Source organism: Bos taurus, chromosome 13 (genome assembly GCF_002263795.3).
Source record: "Bos taurus isolate L1 Dominette 01449 registration number 42190680 breed Hereford chromosome 13, ARS-UCD2.0, whole genome shotgun sequence".
NCBI lineage: Eukaryota > Metazoa > Chordata > Mammalia > Artiodactyla > Bovidae > Bos > Bos taurus.
The window spans coordinates 51,211,482-51,234,399 of record NC_037340.1 but is presented as its reverse complement, the minus strand read 5'-3'; the positions used below and the strand labels follow the sequence as shown (position 1 = coordinate 51,234,399).

The 22,918-nt window shown below is 38.9% G+C and overlaps 1 protein-coding gene across 2 annotated transcripts in view; it reads right to left on the bottom strand.

Annotated features, from left to right (window-relative positions):
- RNF24 (ring finger protein 24) overlaps positions 1–22,918 on the bottom strand; it is a 111,647-nt gene that overhangs the window by 38,277 nt on the left and 50,452 nt on the right. The window contains 2 exon segments of one of the 2 annotated variants that reach the window (NM_001077052.2): positions 5,343–5,492; positions 12,946–13,096. In NM_001077052.2, coding sequence (NP_001070520.1) covers positions 5,343–5,485 — 143 coding nt within the window. In that variant the 5' untranslated portion in view covers positions 5,486–5,492; positions 12,946–13,096. 2 annotated transcript variants of the gene reach the window in all.

The following is a 22,918-nucleotide window of genomic DNA, read 5'->3' as shown; positions in this document are numbered from 1 at the left end:
TAAAAATGTTCATTTATTTAGGCTGTGCTGGGTTGTCGTGGCTTCTCTTGTTGGGGAGCATGGGCTCTAGGCCACACAGGTTTCAGTAGTTGTGGTGTTTGGGCTCAATATTTGTGGTGCATGGGCTTTAGTTGCCCTGCAGCATGTGGGATCTTCTTGGACCAGGGGTTGAACTGGTGTCCCTTGCATTGCAAGGTGGATTCTTAACTACTGGATCATCAGGGAAATCCCTTTTACTTATTTTTAAATTCAGCTGTCTTCTTGCTGTTGAGTTAAGAAAAATCTTATTTTTCTTTATTTTCTAAAATTAAGGAGAATATAATATGTTAAAAAATTTTTATAATGTATTTTGAAAGCCTAAATAGGTAATATTCTTCCTTAGTTTAAACTGTTTTACAAAAAATTAAGGGTAGACATCAGAATAAGTCTTCCTCATGTCTGACACCACAGTAGATTTTTAATAGAACAATCACCATTAAATACGCATAATAATAGTACTATGCTACACTAAATGTAAAATAACACCAGTAATACAGTCATTACCCCTGGGAACCTCAATCAAAAGCAGTCACCAAGGTTCAGTTCAGTAGCTCAGTCGTGTCTGACTCTCTGCGACCCCATGGACTGCAGCACACTGGGCTTCCCTGTCCATCACCAACTCCTGGAGCTATTCAAACTCATGTCCATCAAGTCGGTGATGCCATCCAACCATCTCATCCTCTGTCGTCCCCTTCTCCTCCTGCCTTCAATCCTTCCCAGCATCAGGGTCTTTTCAAATGAGTCAGTTCTTCCCATCAGGTGGCCAAAGTATTGGAGTTTCAGCTTCAGCACGAGTCCTTCCAATGAATATTCAGGACTGATTTCCTTTAGGATGGACTGGTTGGATCTCCTTGCAGTCCAAGGGACTCTCAAGAGTCTTCTCCAACACCACAGTTCAAAAGCATCAATTCTTCAGCACTCAGCCTTCTTTATAGTCCAACTCTCATATCCATACATGACTTCTGGAAAAACCATAGCTTTGACTATATGGACCTTTGTTGGCAAAGTAATGTCTCTGCTTTTGAATATGCTATCTAGGTTTGCCAGAGCTTTCCTTCCAAGGAACAAATGTCTTTTAATTTCATGACTGCAGTCACAGTTTGCAATGATTTTGGAGCCTGAGAAAATAAAGTCTGTCACTGTTTCCACTGTTTCTCCATCTGTTTGCCATGAAGTGATCATGGATGCCATGATCTTTGTTTTTTGAATGTTGAGTTTTAAGCCAGCCTTTTCACTCTCCTCTTTCACCTTCACCAAGAGGCTCTTTAGTTCCTCTTCACCTTTTGCTATAAGGGTGGTATCATCTGCATATCTGAGGTTATTGATATTTCTTTTAGCAATCTTGATTCCAGCATTGCTTCATCCAGCCCAGCATTTCGCATGATGTACTCTGCATATAAGTTAAAATTAAATAAGCAGGGTGACAATATACAGCTATGATGTACTCTTTTCCCAATTTTGAACCAGTCCGTTGTTCCATGTCTGGTTCTAACTGTTGCTTCTTGATCTGCATACATGTTTCTCAGCAGGCAGGTAAGGTGGTCTGGTATTTGTTCACAGTAAAATTTCCTAAGGCCCCCTTAACTTCACACTCTAGGATGTCTGGCTCTAGGTGAGTGATCACATGATTGTGGTTATCCGGATCATTAAGACCTCCGAGGATCAGTTTTTCCATTTCTGTATCAAAGGTTATTAGAATTTTGAGTCTTTGCACTGAATCTGTTGATTGCTTTGAGGAATACTGCCATATTAATAATATTAAGTCTTCCAGTTCCTGAAATCTTTCCATTAATTTAGGTTTTCTTTATTTCTGCAATATTTTATAGTTCTCAGTGTGTAAGTCTTTCACCTTCTTGGTTAAACTTATTCCTAGGATTTTAATTCTTTTGGATGCTACTGTAAATGTTTCATCTATTTCCTTTTCAGATTGTCCCTTGCTGGTGAGAAGAAATATAACTGATTTTTTTTGTGTTACTTCTATATTCTCAAAGTTTGCTTGTCTGTTACTCCTAGATTTTGTGTGTGTGTGTGTGTGTGTGTGTGTGTGTGTATTCTATGGGATTGTCTATATATAGAATCAGGTCATCTTCAAAAAGAGATAGTTTTACTTCTTTCTTTCCAGTTGAATACCCTCTATTTCTTTGTCTTGCCTAAATCTTCTGGCTAGAACTTCTAGTACAATGTTGAATGGTAATGGTGAAAGTGAGCCTCTTTTTTTTTTTTAATGAATATCAATGCTTTTATTTTTTTCCCCCCACTGTTTCTGTTGAGAAATCAGATCCTTTTTTTTTTTTTTTTAAAAAATACACAATGACAGGTATCTACCACTATGCTGTGCTTAGTCACTCAGTTGTGTCTGACTCTTTGCAACCCCATGGACTATAGCCTACCAGGCTCCTCTGTCCATGGGGATTCCCCAGGTAAGAATGCTGGAGTGGGTTGCCATGCCCTCCTCCAGGGGATCTTCCCAACCCAGGGACTGAACCCAGGTCTCTGGCATTGCAGGCGGATTCTTTACCATCTGAGACCCCGGGGAAACTCACTGGAGTGAACTAGACATCCATGCATGAGATGGAAGAAAAAGAAGGAATGCTACTGAGAAACTGTAATAACTACTTCACCAAACGGTTATTCAGCAAAGTCGGAGATGCTTCCCAAATAAGAATTACTCAGTTAACAATGACTCAATTTGTCAAGGAACAGAGTATGATCACTACTACAAATCTATTAATATCCAATCTTGTTAGTTTTAAGCTAAACATAACATGTGCCTGATTGTAAATACTATCCCCAAAGCACTATCAGTCCTCCATCGTACTCTTGGTGTGCTCAGTTGTGTGCAACTCTGCAATCCCATGGACTGTAACCCACCAGGCTCCTCGGTCTGTGGAATTTTCCAGACAAGAATACTAGAGTGGGTTGCTATTTACTACTCCAATCATACTCTTATTATGATGGAAATAATCAGAATAAGCTGAATAAGAAAAAAAAAGAGAGAGAGAAAGCTGATTTACTCTGTCACAGAAAAACAAAATAACCAAAGTCATAGCAATTACATGCATAGATATATATGTATAACAATCACTGTGCTGTACACCTGAAACGAACATGACACTGCTAACCAACTATATCCAATATAAAATTTAAAAATTTTAATAAATAAAACATACATGCTTTTACTGGATATGCTAGAAATACTCCTTATGGATAACAAAATGAAGATGTCCTAGACCATGCAAACGAAATCCACCATTATAGTAACATATAAAATAGTCTTACTGACCTACACATTCTTTTGCTCCACCTGTTCATCCCTCCCTCTTCCCTAGCTCCTGGCATCAAGTGATCTTTTTACTGTCTCCATAGTTTTGCCTTTTTCAGTATGTCATATAGTTAGAATCATATAGTATGTAGCATTTTCAAACTGGCTTCTTTCACTTAGAAATATGTGTTTAAGATCCCTCTATGTCTTTTCAATGCTAGATATAACTCATTTACTTTCAGAGCTGAATAACATTCTATTATCTAGATCACTACAATTCATTCATTCAGTGAAAAATATCTTGGTTGCTTCTAAGTTTTGGTAATTATGGGTACAGCTTCTTTCTACAAACATCAGTGTGTTGGTTTTTGTGAGGATGTAAGTTTTCAAATATTTTAGATATGCCATGTAGCAAAATTCTCTTTTTACAGAAATGCATTTCTCTCTCTGTGTATATGTGTGCATGTATGCATGTGTGTAATATTTGCTCTTAGTCATGGATTGTCAGCCATTTTACAAGAAAACACTCTCCCGCCAAAAGCCCATTTTTCTGTGGTTTGTTGAACTTCTTTTTTATTATTATTTTTAAAATTTTATTTATTTATTTTTGGCTGTGCTGGGTTTTTGTTGTTGCGCGGGCTTTTCTCTAGTTGTGAGCAGGGGCTACTCTCAAATTGCAGTGTGTGGGCTTCTCACTGCAGTGGCTTCTGTTGTTGTGGAGCATGGGCTCTAGAGTGTGCAGGCTTCAGCAGTTGCAATTCCCAGGCTCTAGAGCACAGGCTCAACTGTTGTGGCTCATGGGCTTAGTTGCTCCATGGTATGTGGGATCTTCCTGGACAAGGCTGGATTATCACTGAGCCACCAGGGAAGCCTTAACTAATATTTTAGATTGCACTATTTTATCTTGCATTTGCTATGGCAGGTGCATTTAACAGAAATATCTTTTTGCTATTCTTCCAGAAAACATTCTAGTAATAATAAATTGTGACTTATTTAGCCATTCCCTTCTCTAGGGGATCTTCCCGACCCAGGGATCGAACCTGGGTCTCCTGCATTGCAGGCAGATTCTTTACCATCTGAGCCACCAGGGAAGCTCAAAAGGAGGTAAGAATGGGGAATATTTTGTTTTTCTTAAGTATTGGGTGGGCCAAAAAGTTTGTTTTTTTTCTGTAGCAAATTACGGGCAAACCTGAAATAACTTTTTGGCCAACCTAACAGCTTGCCATCCGCTACTAAAAGAAAAGTAAAGTAGGTTCTCGTCTTCATTAAAAAATTCCAGGCTCAAAAATGTTTTAATATTGTAAATCAACTGTACTTTAATAGAAAAGTTTTAGAATATCCTTAGTGTACAAATCTGTCCTTTGAGAGTGATTATGAAATTCTGAAATGGTTATTTTGGAAATGAAGCCTGATAAATATGATTTATTTTCATTTTTTCAGTGGTTAAGAGCACATGCTCTAAGGTCAGACACAACTAGGTTTGGGTACCAAGTCTAACCAATTTTTCATCTGTGTGACTATAGGGAAATTATTTAACTTCTGAAAATAAAGATAATAAGGTTACCTTGTTTAATTGCAGTGCACACACAGCACAGGGTCTGGCACACAGTAAGTACCTAATAAATATTAATTCCTAAAATGTATCGAAGTGGTAGAGAATCTGTCTGCCAAGCAGGAGATGAGGGTTCAATCCCTGCGTTGAGAAGATCCTTTGGAGAAAGAAATGGCAACCCAATCCGGTATTCTTGCCTGGGAAGTCCCATGGACAGAGGAGCCTTGGAGGCTACCATCCAGGGGGTCGCAAAGAGTCAGACATGGCTTAGTGACTAGTAAAAATTTATAAATATTATATCTATAAATATAATATTAAAGAGAACGAGCTAGTTGTGGAGGATTTGTGAGAATGAATGAATCATGGACCCACCTTAATTTTAGAACATTTGTTAATTACCATAGGTTTAAAACACTTTAAGGGCAGAAGGCTGATTTATTATTGACTGTTTAACATATATTAAAGCAACATAGAATGAAAATTGATTACCTAATCAAGTAGCAACAGAAGAGTAAACTAAGGATGAAGACAAATATAGCAGTGCCAAAAACCACAATATATATGTTGAGTGGCAGGTTCTGGAATCCAATATTAGGCATCCTGAAGTTGTAATGTGGGAAATCCGAGCTCATGGATGAACTGTGGGGAAACAAAAGAATGAAAAAAAATTAGGTTATAAAGACTAAGAACCATGATCACATTATTTTGTATAATACATGTATAGAGGAAAATTTTTTCATAAGGCTTGATCCCATTTAAAACAAATATGATAGACGAGGGTTAATATCCTTGCAATTAATTCATTTATCACACCACAAATACTTATTTAGTACTTACTATGTATCTGGCACTATTCCAGAAGCTTGTGATCCTACCTAAAACGCTTTACAAAAAGGTATTCACAGAGAGGTACTTCACTGAAATAAAGGCAATAATCAATAAATACAAGAAAATGTATTTATTTTCATGGAAGTGGAAAGGGAAATAAAAGAAGTTTAAAGATTTTTAAAAACTCTTGAACTTTTAAAGTAATAATATTTATAATGCTAAAATACTGGAAATAACTTAATGTGTCACAAGAAGATAATGATTAAATACTTATATAGAGTCATATGTTACAATATTATTTGGTCATGAAAAGCTGTTTTCATTAACTTCTAAATTTTAATAAACATATGCAGGAAAAATTAAGCAATATATAAATTGTATACAAAATGTGATCCCAGTTTGGTGGATTACATATGTAAATACACGTGTATATATAGGCGTGGACACGTGTGGCAGAAAAAAGCCTTAAAGCCAACAGAGCAAAATGTTTTTTTTAATTTGTGTTTTTCTCTTAATATTTATATTTTATTGAAGTATAGCTGACTTACAATGTTTCAAGTGCAAGCAAGGTGAATATCAGTTCAGTTCAGTCGCTCAGTCGTGTCTGACTCTTTGCGACCCCATGAATCACAGCACGCCAGGCCTCCCTGTCCATCACCAACTTCCGGAGTTCACTCAGACTCACATCCATCGAGTCAGTGATTCCATCCAGCCATCTCATCCTCTCTCGTCCCCTTCTCCTCCTGCCCCCAATCCCTCCCAGCATCAGAGTCTTTTCCAATGAGTCAACTCTTTGCATGAGGTGGCCAAAGTACTGGAGTTTCAGCTTTAGCATCATTCCCTCCAAAGAAATCCCAGGGCTGATCTCCTTCAGAATGGACTGGTTGGATCTCCTTGCAGTCCAAGGGACTCTCAAGAGTCTTCTCCAACACCACAGTTCAAAAGCATCAATTCTTTGGCGCTCAGCCTTCTTCACAGTCCAACTCTCACATCCATACATGACCACAGGAAAAACCATAGCCTTGACTAGATGGACCTTTGTTGGCAAAGTAATGTCTCTGCTTTTGAATATGCTATCTAGGTTGGTCTAGGTTATTACAAGATATTGACTACACTTCCCTGTGCTATACAGTGAACCTCTGTTGCTTGTTGCATATGTTTTTTAAAAAATTAGAAATCTAGCACTCTATTCATACCAAGTCAAACAGGTGGAATAAAAATGTCATACATTTTTTAGTTAGGCAAAAATTCATAAGTTTTCTAAAATATATATATTATGCATATTATTTATATATAATATGCAAACGCTTTTATACTACATTTGATAAAGGCTTGAGAAAGAACAACAAAAAAAGAAATGGAGAAATTGAAAAACATAAACTAAATGAAATGGGAGCACTGAATATGACATAGAAAAAGTGAAACAAACTAGATAAAAGTAAAAGATCATCATATAATTCAGTTGTTTTTAAACATGGCTGATCATCAGAAACATCTAGAGCTCTGGTGAAGAAAAAAGCAATACTTCGGCACTTCCATTTTTCAAAAAATTCCTAGATAATTCAGATATGCCTCTGGATTTTAAAAAGTGATTGCAGGTTTTTCTATTACATGGTAATTTTGGTGATATAGAGTTCTGTTATTTTTTTGTTAACTGATCATGATACAATGGTATTAAGTGAATAATAGTTACATAATCACAATAGTAAAAGATGTTTATTAGTTTTCACAATCAATATCCAGAAAAAAATAAAAGATAATTATAATTGTAAGCCATAATGGGAACATGATTAACCTAATATAAAATAATTACATACAATTTGGGGGGTTAAGCAAAGTGATGTGGTAAGTGGAAGTGCATACACGAACATATTTTCATCCATCCAGCCAATCTATGTCTTTTGGCTGGTGCATTTATATTTAAGGTAATTATCAATATATATGATCCATTTTCTTAACTGTTTTGGGTTTATCTTCTGTAGGTCTTTTCCTTCTCTTGTGTTTCCTGCTTAGAGAAATTCCTTTAGCATTTGTTGTAAAGCTTGTTTGGTGGTACTGGATTCTCTTAACTTTGGCTTGTCTGGAAAACTTTTGATTTCTTCATCAAATCTGAAGGAGAGTCTTGCTGGGTAAAGTATTCCTGGTTATAGGTTCTTCCCTTTCATCACTTTAAATATATTGTGCCATTCCCTTCTGGCTTGTACAGTTTCAGTTGAGAAATCAGCTGATAGCCTGATGGGAATTCTCATGCTGCTTTTAATATTTTATCTTTGTTTTAAATTTTTGTCAGTTCGATTACTATGTGTCTTGGTGTGTTCCTCCTTGGGTTTATCCTGCCTGGACTCCCTGTGCTGCCTGGACTTGGTTGACAATTTCCTTTCTCATGGTAGGGAAGTTTTCAGCTATTATCTCTTCAAATATTTTCTCAGGTCCTTTCTTTCTTCTCCTTCTGGGGCCCTACAGTGTGAATGTTGGGGCATTTAATGTTGCCCCAGAGGTCTCCTAGGCTGTCTTCATTTCTTTTCATTCTTTTTTCTATATTCTGTTCTGCAGCACTGATTTCCACCATTCTGTCCTCCAGGTCACTCATCTGTTCTTCTGCCTCAGCTATTCTGCTATTGATTCTTCTCACTGTATTATTCATCTCTGTTCTTTAGTTTTTCTGGGTCTTTGGTAAACATTTCTTGCATCTTCTTCATTATTTTTCTGAGATCCTGGATCACCTTCATTATCATTATCTGAATTCTTTTTCTAGAAGTTGCCTATCTCCACTTCATTTAATTATTTTTCTGGGGTTTTATCTTGTCCCTTCTTCTGGGACATAACTTTCTGCTTTTTCATCCTGATTAACTTTCTGTAATATGATTTTTGTTTAAGCCACTGTGGGACTGTGGTTCTTCTTGCTTCTTCTGTCTGCCCTCTGATGGAGGAAGCTAAGAGACTGTAAGTTTCCTGATGGGAGGGACTGGAGGTGGAAAAACTGAGTCTTGCTCAGGTGGGCAGGGCCTTGCTCAGTAAAACTTTAATTCAATTATCTGCTAATGGGTGGGGCTGCACTCCTTCCCTGGTAGTTGTCTGGCCTGAGGTGACTCAGCCCTTAGGTCTACAGACTCTATGGTAGGGTTTATGGGAACCTCCAAGAGGGCTTACGCCAAGGGGGACCTTCCCGCCCCACTGCTGCTGGTGCCCCTGTTCCTGTGGTGAGCCCCTGCTGACCCATGCCTCCTCAGGAGACTCCAACACTAGCAGGTAGTTTTGGTTCTGTATCCTATGGGGTCACTGCTCCTTTCCTCTGGGTCTTGGTGTGGGCAAGATTTTGTTTGTGCCCTCCAAGACTGGAGTCTCTGTTCCCCTCAGTTCTGTGGAAATCCTATAATCAAATCCCACTGGCCTTCAAGGTCAGATTCCCTGGGGATTCCCAGTTCCTGTGTTGGATCCCCAGGCTGGGAAGCCTGAGGTGGAGTTTAGAACCATTACAACAGTGGGAGAACTTCTTTGGTATTATTGTTCTCTAGTTTGTGGGGCACCCACCTGGTGGGTATGGGGTTTGACTTTATCGTGATTGTGCCCCGCCTACCATCTCACTGCAGCTTTTTCTTTGTCTCTGGATGTGGCGTATCTTTTTTGGTGGGTGCCAGTGTCCTCCTGTCAGTGGCTGTTCAACAGCTAGTTGTGATTTTGGTGCTCCTGCAGGATGAGATGAGCGCATATCTTTCTACTTTGCCATCTTGAACTGGAAGCTCCAACATATCAAAATGTTAATAATGGCTTGTGGCTTACTAGTCATTTTGATTTTCGTCTTCTTTTTTTTTTTTTTTAATACTTTATTAAATCAGATTATGGGCAACTCCCTGATGGTCCAGTGGTAAGGACTTTGTTCTTCCATTGCAGGAGGCATAGGTTTGATCCCTGGTCAGGGAACTAAGATCTTGCAAGCTGTGTGGCGTGGTGAAAAAAAAAAAAACAAAAAAAAAAAACACGTCTCCTCTATTTTATAGATAAGGAGTTTTGGTCACATAGCCATGACTGACCAAGTATGTATGGGAGTCAAGGACTCTCCAACTCAAAAGCCAGTGCCCTCAGCCTATATGCTCTAGTCTGTATAATCAGAAAACAGCAAATATTGTTTAAGCACTATAAGGGGACTATTTCTGCTGATTAGTTTAATAATACTTACTGATCACTGTACAGTTAAAATACCATGAATGAAGGTTGCCTCCTTCTTTAAGTGATAAGCTATAGTGATAAAGTGGCTCATCATACCTTCATGTTAGAATTTTTCTTGTCATTTTGATTCACTAGAAAATAAAGAGCAACTGCCAGGCTTGATTATCAAGACCCATAATGGTAACTGGATTACAACTACTGCCAAAATCAAAACAAAATAAAACCCCATCAAACAAAATGATTCTACTTTTATTAATAGAAGGCACATTACAAATGTGTTTGCAAATCTTTAGTGTCCTTGTTGGTTCCTGGAAGAGTATATTTATATTATAGATGACGTTGAGATACTGACTTGTTGTATCAGAAACCTCAGTTTATTATCAACTTAATTTCCAACTTCTAATAACTTATACCAGGAAGTCAACAGATGCAAAGAACTATTTCATCTCAAGGAAACCCCTAAGAACTTCCAGACGTAAGTAATGTGTAATATTTAGTTATGAATTTTCAGCCATTTTCTGCAGATTTTATTGAAATATATAATTTCCTTTTTCTTACATTCAAATCTTCTAGGAAGAGAAGGCAGTTGTTCAGGAGTACTTTACCAAATATATCTAGCACACAAATTGTACAGCTCTAAGAAAGTAACAGCTGTGCAAACTTAACTCTTCCACATTGCTAATAGGGCTTCATTTGACTCCTGCTACAGTCAAGACTATCCCTCAATCCTTTAGAAATACCCCTCAGTAGACAAATTTTGCTTGGTAAAACAATTCTCACATTAGGAAATACGAGATTATTATAAACAGTGCTGCGATGAACATTGGGGTACACGTGTCTCTTTCCCTTCTGGTTTCCTCAGTGTGTATGCCCAGCAGTGGGATTGCTGGATCATAAGGCAGAAGCAACCTAGATGTCCATCAGCAGATGAATGGATAAGAAAGCTATGGTACATATACACAATGGAGTATTACTCAGCCATTAAAAAGAATACATTTGAATCAGTTCTAACGAGGTGGATGAAACTGGAGCCTATTATACAGAGTGAAGTAACCCAGAAGGAAAAACACCAATACAGTATACTAACGCATATATATGGAATTTAGAAAGATGGTAACAATAACCCTGTGTACGAGACAGCAAAAGAGACACTGATGTATAGAACAGTCTTATAGACTCTGTGGGAGAGGGAGAGGGTGGGAAGATTTGGGAGAATGGCATTGAAACATGTAAAATATCATGTATGAAACGAGATGCCAGTCCAGGTTCGATGCACGATACTGGATGATTGGGGCTAGTGCACTGGGACGACCCAGAAGGATGGTATGGGGAGGGAGGAGGGAGGAGGGTTCAGGATGGGGAACACATGTATACCTGTGGTGGATTCATTTTGATATTTGGCAAAACTAATACAATTATGTAAAGTTTAAAAATAAAATAAAATTAAAAAAAAAAGAAATACGAGATTAAATGCACATGTTGGGAAGACTAAGAGAAAAAATAGGCAAACAGGTGGAAAAAGGGACAGGTTTGCAGTCAGCAACTCTGGATATTATTTCCAGAATGTCACTAGGTAGATGTCAATATTTGGTCAATCTGTATACCTCACTGGGACAATGCTTCAAAGGATTCCTGAAAGGATAAAATAGATGATAGATACTGAAGTATCTGAAAACTCTAAGAGTTAGGACAAAATACTAAGGACAAAACATGTATGTGTGCGTGTGCTGTTTACAATAGCCAACACGTGGAAGCAACCTAAATGTCCATTGACGGAAGAATGGATAAAGAAGATGTGGTACATATATACACTGTAATACTACTCAACCATTAAAAAGAATGAAATTGTGCTATTTGCAGCAACATGGATGGACCTACAGATTGTCATAATGAGTGAGTAAGTCAGGCAGGGAAGAAATATTGTATGACATCCCTTATATGTGGAATCTAAAAAGAAACGATACAAATGAACTTACTTAAAAAACAGAAAGAGGGGTTTCTCTGGTGGCTCAGTGGTAAAGAATCCATCTGCCAACAAAGGAGTTGCAGGTTTGAGCCCTGGTCCAGGAAGATTCCACATGCCAAGGAGCAACTAAGCCAGTGCACCACAACTATTGAGCCTGTGCTCTAGAGCCCAGGAATCACAACTACTGAGCTGCAACTACGAAGTCTATACACCACAACTACAGAGTAGCCACTGCTCGCTGCAACTTGTGAAAAGTGAGCAGCAACGAAGACCCAGCACAGCCAAAAATAAATAAAATTATAACCCCCCCCCCCCAGACAGAAAGAGACTCATGGACTTAGAGAACAAACTTATGGTTGTGGGGGAAGGGGAATGATGGGGTGGAGAAGGATAGTTAGGGAGTTTAGGGTGGACATGTACACACTGCTATTTTAAAATGGATAACCAACAAGGACCTACTCTATAGTATACAGAACTCTGCTCAATGTGATGTGGCAGCCTAGATGGGAGGGGAGTTTGGAGGGGAATGGATACATGTATATGCATTGCTGAGTCCTTTCACTGTTCACTGGAAACTATCACAACACTGTTTATTAATCATTTATACCTCAGTACAAAATAAAAAGTTTTTTAAAAAAAGAATATACTGTACAGTGCAGGGATTATGTAATGTTATACACAATAATATCTCAATTAAAAAAATGTTTGCCAAAAGAATCAGAGAACCAAAAGAGTTAAAATCTTTAAGTAATAGAAATAGCTACAAAATATATTCTTATTTAAAATAGGATCGTTTAAGTGCTAGAAATGCATTCATATAATGTATCTAGGATCTTTTCTGTACTTGGCAAATAAAAAGCAGCCAATAAATGTTGATTATTATTGTTAAAAATGTGTTATTTTTATCAGATGACTGACTGAGAAGTGCCTTAGTGAAAGCAAAAACACTGTTAAGATATATGTGAAGATTTACTAAAACAATGATACAAATGAACTTTCTTACAAAACAGAAAGAGACTCATACACTTAGACAATGAACTTAGAACTGCCAGGGCAGGGGTGATGGAGAGTGGTTGGTGGGAGAGAAGGGGGAAGGGATAGTTAGGGAGTTTGGGATGGACATGTACTTACTGCTATAATTAAAAAGGTGAACCAGCAAGGATCTACTGTATGGCACATGGAGCTCTGCTCAATGTTATGTGGCTGCCGGATGAGAAGGCAGTTTGGCGGAGAATGGATACATGCAGATGTATGGTTGAGTCACTTCATTGTTCACCTGAAACTATCACAATGTTGTTAATTGACTCTACCACAATACAAAATAAAAAGTTAAAAAAAAAGTGTGTGTGTGTGTGTGTGTGTGTACATTTTGGCAAGGGGTAGGGGAGAGGGATGGAGAAGGAAATGGCAACCCCACTCCAGTGCTCTTGCCTGGAAAATCCCAGGGACAGAGGAGCCTGGTGGGCTGCAGTCCATGGGGTCGTGAAGAATTGGACACGTCTGAAGCGACTTAGTAGCAGCAGCAGCAGCAGGGGAAAGGGATGACATTTAAAAAAAAAGTAAAGAACACAAAAGATTCCCTGGCAAAGATCAAATCTCTATAAAGGATTCTACCAAACCAATTGCTCCTTCCTCAAGGAACTCCTCTGCACACACTGCCAACTTGTGCCAACACACATAACTTGTGCCAAACTGGCCACCAGAGGCAGGAAACCTATTCTGGCCAAAGGCAATCATCATATAGGCCAGCTGGGAGCCAGTGGTCTCACCCTGTAGGGATCCTTGTACTGGGTGGCACCACCAACAAACTCTGGGGGAATTCTGAATGGAGATACAGACAGGGAGTACTAGAGGTAGCACTGTCATCAGAAGGAAGAGATGTCTGCCTCAGTGCTCCTGGAGGCTAGCTGTTTCTTATGAGTCCTCCATTCTCACAGAGGAATGGGGGTTGACAGGGGATACACTGATGTAGAACACATTTTGGGAATCCCTACCCTTTCTTCTGGTAAATGGAATTGCTTAGCTACAACTGATCTATTTCCCAACAGTCTAAGTAGATGGTGTATTATTCCAAGATGTTAACCTGGTCTAGATACATTAATTTTATAATATTTTCGTTATAAAATTTTGGGCTTGAATATGAATAATTTTTAAAAAATAAGTCAATCTTTAAAAAGAAAGCTACTATTCAAGATCCTCATAATAAGCTAAGTATTCTTCGCTATTTAGCTATTACAAATATAAAAGTTACCTAGTAACTGCTCTTTGTGGGAATGAAGAGAAGAAATAGAAGATATAATAAACTGTTGGATCTTACTTAGCACTTCTGACTTCATTCCCATGAAAATCTTTTCCCCCTTTATGCAATTCCATAGTCCCTGAAATCTCTAATCTCAGTGTAAATTTCAAACTATCTAATAAGTTTATTAAAAAAGAAAGAAAAAGACAGAAATATCTGAGTTGTTGTTGTTTTTTTTTCTAAATCAGCAATGGGATTTTTTTTTTTTTCACCAAGATACAAAAGGAATATACATTTGGCCCCATTGAGGACCTTAGCTTAACACAGTACACCACAGTTAGATGGGCTGCAGCAGGTGTTTTGTTGAAGTATGTCTGGTGGCCTCATTCTTCATAGAGTCACCCTGCTTGTTTAACATATATGCAGAGTACATCATGAGAAACGCTGGGCTGGAAGAAGCACAAGCTGGAATCAAGATTGCTGGGAGAAATATCAATAACCTCAGATATGCAGATGACACCGCCCTTATAGCAGAAAGTGAAGAGGAACTAAAAAGCCTCTTGATGAAAGTGAAAGAGGAGCATGAAAAAGTTGGCTTAAAGCTCAACATTCAGAAAACGAAGATCATGGCATCTGGTCCCATCACTTCATGGGAAATAGATGGGGAAACAGTGGAAACAGTGTCAGACTTTATTTTGTGGGGCTCCAAAATCACTGCAGATGGTGATTGCAGCCATGAAATTAAAAGACGCTTATTCCTTGGAAGGAATGTTATGACCAACATAGATAGCGTATTCAAAAACAGAGACATTACTTTGCCAACAAAGGTCCATTAGTCAAGGTTATGGTTTTTTCAGTAGTCATGTATGGATGTGAGAGTTGGACTGTGAAGAAAGCTGAGCACCAAAGAATTGGTGCTTTTGAACTATGGTGTTGGAGAAGACTCTTGAGAGTCCCTTGGACTGCAAGGAGATCCAACCAGTCCATTCTGAAGGAGATCAGTCTTGGGTGTTCTTTGGAAGGAATGATGCTAAAGCTGAAACTCCAGTACTTTGGCCACCTCATGTGAAGAGTTGACTCATTGGAAAAGACTTTGATGCTGGGAGGGACTGGGGGCAGGAGGAGAAGGGGACGACAGAGGATGAGATGGGTGGATGGCATCACTGACTCGATGGACATGAGTTTGAGTGAACTCCAGGAGATGGTCATGGACAGGGAGGCCTGGCATGCTGCAATTCATGGGGTCACAAAGAGTTGGACACGACTGAGCGACTGAACTGAACTGAACTGACCCTAGCCAGCATCCTCCCAGTAGCCAGTACTCTACTTTTGTTTTAAAAATGCTCAGAAAAAGAAGAGACACAGGTCATTTCTAATTACACCAGTAATTAGACTGCTGTATTCTTTAATTTATGGTTCATAAACTATTAAAGACCATATATTTCTTATAAATACAAGACATTCAAGAAAAACTTTCTAAGAAAAATTATTTTAGACTTTGTTAATCTTTAAAAAAACAGACATATAAATTCATATTAAAAATGAACCCATGTGTATAGGTCAAGGAATTTGCACAAATGAATATGCCCTTGTTGCCACCACTCTAATCAAGATGCAGAGCATTTCTTTATCCCCAGAGAGTTCCCTGTACCCCTTTGCCATTAATCACCACTCCTAACTACTGATCTGATTTCCATCATTACAGATTAATTTTCCTTATGTTAGGATTTCATATTTAAATGAAATCACACAGTATATATTCTTTTGTGTTTAGCTTTTAGTCTCTCAATAGGTGAGAGACTCTTAACAAACAGCTCTATAAAATAATTCATGTTATATCCCTAGTCTGTCCTAGTTATTCTATTATCCACAACTTGTATCTCCTAAAGATCACTAAGATCATCCCTGGTAGCTCAGACAGTAAAGCGTCTGCCTACAATGCAGGAGACCCAGGTTCGATCCCTGGGTCGGGAAGATCCGCTGGAGAAGCAAATGGCAACCCACTCCAGTATTCATGCCTGGAAAATCCCATGGACCGAGGAACCTGGTGGGCTACAGTCCAAGGGGTCACAAAGAGTCGGAAACGACTAAGTGAGTTCACTTTCACTTTCAAAGATCACTAACTTCATCTTTGAATGTATCAATTTTATGGTTTTTAGGTAGTTCTTTTTTTAAAAAAAAGATTTATTTATTTTAATTTTTGGCTGTGGTAGGTCTTTGTTGCTGTGCACGGGCTTTCCCTAGTTGAAGCAAGCATGGGGTATGCTTCATTGTGGTGTGTGAGCTTCTCATTGTGGTGGTTTCTCCTGAAGCACAGGCTTCAGGCAAGTTGACTTTAGTAGTTGTGGCTTGCAGGCTCTAGCGCACGGGCTCAGTTATTATGGCCTATGAGCTTAGGTGCTCCAGGGCATGTAGGATCTTCCTGGAACAGATATCAAACACCCATCCCCTGCATTGGCAGGTAGAATCTTAACCACTGGACCAGCAGGGAAGCCCTGGATATTTATTTCTAAAACAAAATTCCTGGTTATCCTATTTAGGTGTCCCTTGGACTGTCAAGGAGATCAAACCAGTCAATCCTAAAGGAAATCAACCCTGAATATTCATGGGAAGGAGTGATGCTGAAACTCCAATATTTTGGCCCCCTGATGCAAAGAGCCAATTCATTGGAAAAGACTGATGCTGGGAAAGATTAAAGGCAAAAGGAGAAGGGGGTGGCAGAAGATGAGATGGTTAGATAGCATCATTGACTCAATGGATGTGACTTTGAGCAAACTCCAGGAGACAGTGGAGGATAGAGAAGCCTGGCATGCTACAATCCATTGGGTCACAAAAAGTTGGACACAACTTTGTGGCTGAACAACAACAACATTATTTTCAAGGAAGAACATTTCACCATGTCCTTTACATGGGTGCTCCTTTCCATTTTTAAGTCTTTCTTCAGTGCAATACTTTCTACCTCTTATTTTTTTTAAAGACTTCAGCAGAGGAAATGTATAGCTTGATTCACTCATCATATTTTGCCTCAGTCAAAATCTAAGGCAAAGCAGGAACTCCAAGGTGCTCAAGACTGGAATGGTGAAGCCCCTTTTATGGTGAGATATCTGCTGATATGGACATGTCTCCTGGGGCCAAGGGAACACAAACTCAAGCTTGCAGCCTAGCCTAGGTGCTGCTGTTGCAGCTGCTAAGTCACTTTCAGTCATGTCCGACTCTGTGCGACCCCATAGACGGCAGCCCACCAGGCTCCCCCATCCCTGGGATTCTCCAGGCAAGAACACTGAAGTGGGTTGCCATTTCCTTCTCCAATGCATGCAAATGAAAAGTGAAAGGGAAGTCGCTCAGTCGTGTCCGACTCTTAGCGACCCCACGGACTGCAGCCTACCAGGCTCCTCCATCCATGGGATTTTCCAGGTAAGAGTACTGGAGTGGGGTGTCATTGCCTTCTCCGAGCCTAGGTGGGTTCCTGCATTAAGCCAGGAGGTAATATAAAGAACAGAGAAGGCAATGGCACCCTACTCCAGTACTTTTGCCTAGAAAATCTCATGGATGGAGGAGCCTGGTAGGCTTCAGTCCGTGAGGTTGCTAAGAATCGGACACAACTGAGCGACTTCACTTTCACTTTTCATTTTCATGCACTGGAGAAGGAAATGACAACCCACTCCAGTGTTCTTGCCTGGAGAATCCCAGGGACGGGGGAGCCTGGTAGGAGGCCATCTATGGGGTCGCACAGAGTCGGACATGACTGAAGCGACTTAGCAGCAGCAGCAGCAATGTAAAGAAAGTGGATAAACACAGTCTCTTTCATTTATGCTGTTGTTCTTTGATTATTTTCACTGTTTACTTCCATATAATCATGAAAAAAACCCTCTGCATCTATTGTCCTATACATCTGTTGATAGGAAACATGTATAACTAACAAATACAGTCACATAGTCAACAAGAGAGTCTGAAATGCAGTAATTGGGTGCAACCTCAAAAACGACAGAATGATCTCAGTTCATTTCCAAGGGAAACCGTCCAGCCTCACAGTAATCCAAGTCTATGCCCCAACCGCTGATGCCAAAGAAGCTGAAGTTGACTATGAAGACTTGCAACACCTTCTAGAACTAACACACACAAAAAGATGTCCTTTTAATCATAGGGAATTGTAATGCAAAAGTAGGAAGTCAAGAGATACCTGGAAGAACAGGCAAGATTGCCTTGGAGTACAAAATGAAGCAGAGCAAAGGCTAACAGAGTTTTGTGAAGTAAACACACTGGTAATAGCAAACACCCTTTTCCAACAACACAAGAGACAACTCTACACATGGACATCACCAGATGGTCAACACTGAAATCAGACTGATTGTGTTCTTTGCAGCTGAAGATGGAAAATTTTTATACAGTCAGCAAAAAACAAGACCTGGAGCATACTGTGGCTCAGATAGTGAGCTCCTTATTGCAAAATTCAGGCTTAAACTGAAGAAAGTAGGGAAAACCACTAGGCCATTTAAAGGAAAGTGAAATAGCTCAGCTGTGTCTGACTCCTTGAGACCCCATGGACTGTAGCCTACCAGGCTCCTCCTCCATAGGATTTTCCAGGCAACAGTACTGGAGTGGATTGCCATTTCCTTCTCCAGTGGATCTTCCTGACCCAGGGATTGAACCCAGGTCTCCCGTATTGTAGACAGATGCTTTACCGTCTGAGCCACCTAAATCATGACCCTTATACAGTGGAGGTGACAAATAGATTCAAGGGACCAGATCAGTTCTTCAGAGTGTGTGAGGAACTATGGACAGAGGTTTGTAGCACTGTACAAGGGGCAGTGACCAAAACCATCCCAAACAAAAAAAAAAAACGCAAGAAGGCAAAATGGTTGGGGAGGCTTTACAAATAGCTGAGGAAAGAAGAAAAATGAAAGGAAAGGGAGAAAGGGAAAGATACACCTAACTGAATGTGGAGTTTCAGAGAACATCAAGGAGATAAGAAGGCCTTCTTAAATGAACAAGGCAAAGAAATAGAAGAAAACAATGGAATGGGAAAGACTAGAGATCTCTTCAAGAAAATAAGGACAATTAGAACCAGACATGGAACTACAGACTGGTTCAAAATCAGGAAAGGAGGACATCAAGGCTGTATATTGTCACCCTGCTTATTTAACTTGTATGCTGAGTACATCATGTGAAAAGCCAGACCGGAAGACTCACAAGCTGGAATCAAGATTGTCAGGAAAAATACGAACAACTTCAGATAAGCAGAAAATGCCACCCTAATGGCAGAAAGTGAAGAGGAACTAAAGATCCTCTTGATGAAAGTGAAAGAGGAGAGTGAAAATGTTGGCTTAAAACTCAACATTCAAAAAACAAAGATTGTGGCATCCAGTCCCATCACTTCATGGCAAATAGATGGGGGAAAAAATGCAAAGAATGGCAGATTTTATTTTCTTGGGGTCAAAAATCACTGTGGATGGTGATTGCAGTCATAAAAGACACTTGCTCCTTGGAAGAAAAGCTATGACAAACCTAGACAGCGTATGAAAAAGCAGAGACTTTACTTTGTTGATGAAGTTCTGTATAGTCAAAGCTATGGGTTTTTCCAGTAGTCATGTGTGGATGTCAGATTGGGACTATAAAGAAGGCTGAGTACTGAAGAACTGGTGCTTTCAAACTGTGGCGCGAGAGAAGACTCTTGAGAGTCCCTTGGACAGCAAGGAGACCAAACCAGTCAATCCTAAAAGAAATCAACCCTGCATATTCATTGGAAAGACTGATGGTGAAGCTGAAGCTCCAGCACTTTGCCCACCTGATGTGAAGAGCCAACTCACTGGAAAGGACCCTGATCCTGAGAGAACTGAGGGCAGGAGAAGAAGGGGATGACAGAGAATGACACGGTTGGATGGCATCATTGACTCAATGGACATGAGTTTGAGAAAACTGCATGAAAGAGTGAAGGACAGGGAAGCCTGGTGTGCTGTAGTCCATTGGGTTGCAAAGAGTCAGATACCACTTAGTGACTGAACAACAACAAGAATGGTTGTTACCATTGTCGAAAACTTGGCAAAGTATATAAGGGATCTCTGTATTACTTCTTACAACTGCCTATGAATCTACAATTATTTTAAAAAATCAGTTAAGAAAAAATGTTTCAAAATTCAAATAACAAATTCAAATGAAAAATATCCATTTCATATAAAAATTCAGGAAAAAGGAGATGAAACATATAGAAAACAAATACCAAATGGTACATAAATTAAGCACCGTAAGAATAACATATATGTGAATCAACCACTCCAATTAAAGGCTGGCATTGGCTGACTGGATTAAAAAAAAGCAAAAGCAAAACCAAAGCCCCAAACCCATAAAACAAGATCTAGCTACATGGTTTTTTTGTTTTTTTTTTTTAAGCAAGAATTGTACTTTATATTCAAAGACATAGGATGATGGAAAAAGCTACATCTTGCAAAAAATATGCATAAGAGAGATAGAGTGGCTATGTCAATATAGGACAAAATATACTTGAAGACAAAAAAATTTACCAGAGACAAAGATGTTTTACAATTAAATAGTCAATTCATCAGTAAGATAGGTCAACGTAACAACTGATCCCCAAAATACAAGACAAAAACTGACAAAATTAAAGGGGAAAATAGCTCAACAATAATAGTTGAAAACTTTAATATCTCATGCTTAATAATAGGTAGAACAATTAGACCAAAATTCATCAAAGATAACAAGAGTTAAATAACTCTATCAACTAACTTGACCTAACTAGCACTTAAAGAACACTCTACCTAATGAGCAGAATACACATTCTTCTTAAGCACAATTTGCAGTCATAGACTATATGGTAGGCCAGTGGCTGGCAAAAAAGTTTCTTAAAGGACCTCACAGTAAATATACTAGGCTTGCTGCCTATATAGTCTCTGTCACAGCTACTCAGCTCTTCTCCTCTCAGAAGCAGCCATGGACAACACTTTCATCAACAGGCGTGACTGTGTTCCACTGAACTTTATTTACATAAAGAAGCAGGTTGTGCTTAGTTTGCAAACTCCTGTGCTAGGTCATAATATAAATTTCAATAAATTTAAAAATATTGAAACTCAACAAAGTATGTGCTCTGATCATAATAGAATTAAATTAGAAGTCATCAAAAGGATGCACAAGAAATACAAGTAAGCATATTTGTGGAGCAAGCACATAAAAGGATGCTCTACATTCAGCACAGGGAAGCCTAGTGTGCTGCAGTCCATGGGGTCACAAAGAATCGGACTGAGTGACTGAACAACAACTACAACCACATCATTAGAGAAATGCAAACCAAAACCATAATGATATACCACTTCATATCCACAAGGATGGGTATTTTGAAAACAGCACAGAAACTAATAAGCATTAGTGAGGAGCCTGGCACAAACCTAGACATATAGATCAAAGGAACAGACTAAAGAGCCCCAAAATAAACCTACACACCTATGGTCAATTAATCTTTGACAAAATGGATAAGAATATACAACGGGAAAAAGACAATCTCTTCAGCAGGTGGTGTTTGGCAAGTTGGACAGCTGCATGTAAATCAATGAAGTTAGAACACATCCTCACACTGTACACAAAAATAAACTCAAAATGGCTTAAAGACTTAAATATAATACAGGACACCATAAAACTTCTAGAAGGTAACATTGGCAAAGCATTCTCTGACATAAATTCTACCAATATTTTCTTAGTTCAGTCTCCCAAGGCAACAGAAATAAAGGGAAAAACAAACAAATGGGATCTAATCAAAGTTACAAGCTTTTACACAGCAAAGGAAACCACAAACAAAATGTAAAGACAACCTTTTGCTGGGAGAAAATATTTGAAAATAATGTGACTGACAAGGGCTTAATTTCCAAAATATACAAAGAGCTCATGCAACAGAACAACAACTACAATGAAACAAGTAACCCAATAAAAAAATGGACAGAAGACTTAAAGAGACATTTTTCCAAAGAAGATACACAGATAAATAACAGGCACATGTAAAGGTGCTGAACACTGCTGATTATTTGAGAAATGAAAATAAAAACAACAATGAAATACAACCTCACCCCAGTCAGAATAGCCATCATTAAAAAGGCTGATAACAAATACTGGAGGGGAGGTGGAGAAATAGAAACTCTCCTACACTGTTGGTGGGCGGTAAGTTGGTACAGCCACTATGGAAAACAGTATGCAGCTTCCTTAAAAAACTAAAAATAGAGTTGCCGTATGATCTAGCAATACTACTCCTGGCATATAGGCAGATAAAACTAACTCAAAAACATACATGCACCTCTATGTTCATAGCAGCACTATTTACAGTAGCAAGGACTTGGAAACCTAAATGTCCTAATGTCCATTGACAGATGAATGGATAAAGAAGATATAGTACATATATACAATGGAATATTACTCAGTCATTAAAAAGAATAAAATAACGTCATTTGCAGCACTTAGATGAACCTGGAGATTATCACACTAAATGAAGTAAGACAGAGAAATTAAAAAAAAGCTTTTGAAAATAGAAAGTTAATAAAAAGATGTGGTATATATATGTATACACACACACACACACACACACACACACACACAATGGACTACTACTCAGCCATAAAAAAGAGTTCAATAAATGCCATCTGCAGCAGCATGGACAGACCTAGAGATGATCATGCTAAATGAAGTCAGTCAGAAAGTCAAAGACAAATGCCATATGATATGACTTACATGTGGAACCTGAAATACAGCACAAATGATCTTATCTGGGTTGCCAAGGGTGACAGGAGTTGGGGCAAGGATGGAGTGAGAATTTGGGGTTAGCAGATGCAAACCAGTATATACAGAATGGATAAACAACAAGGTTTTACT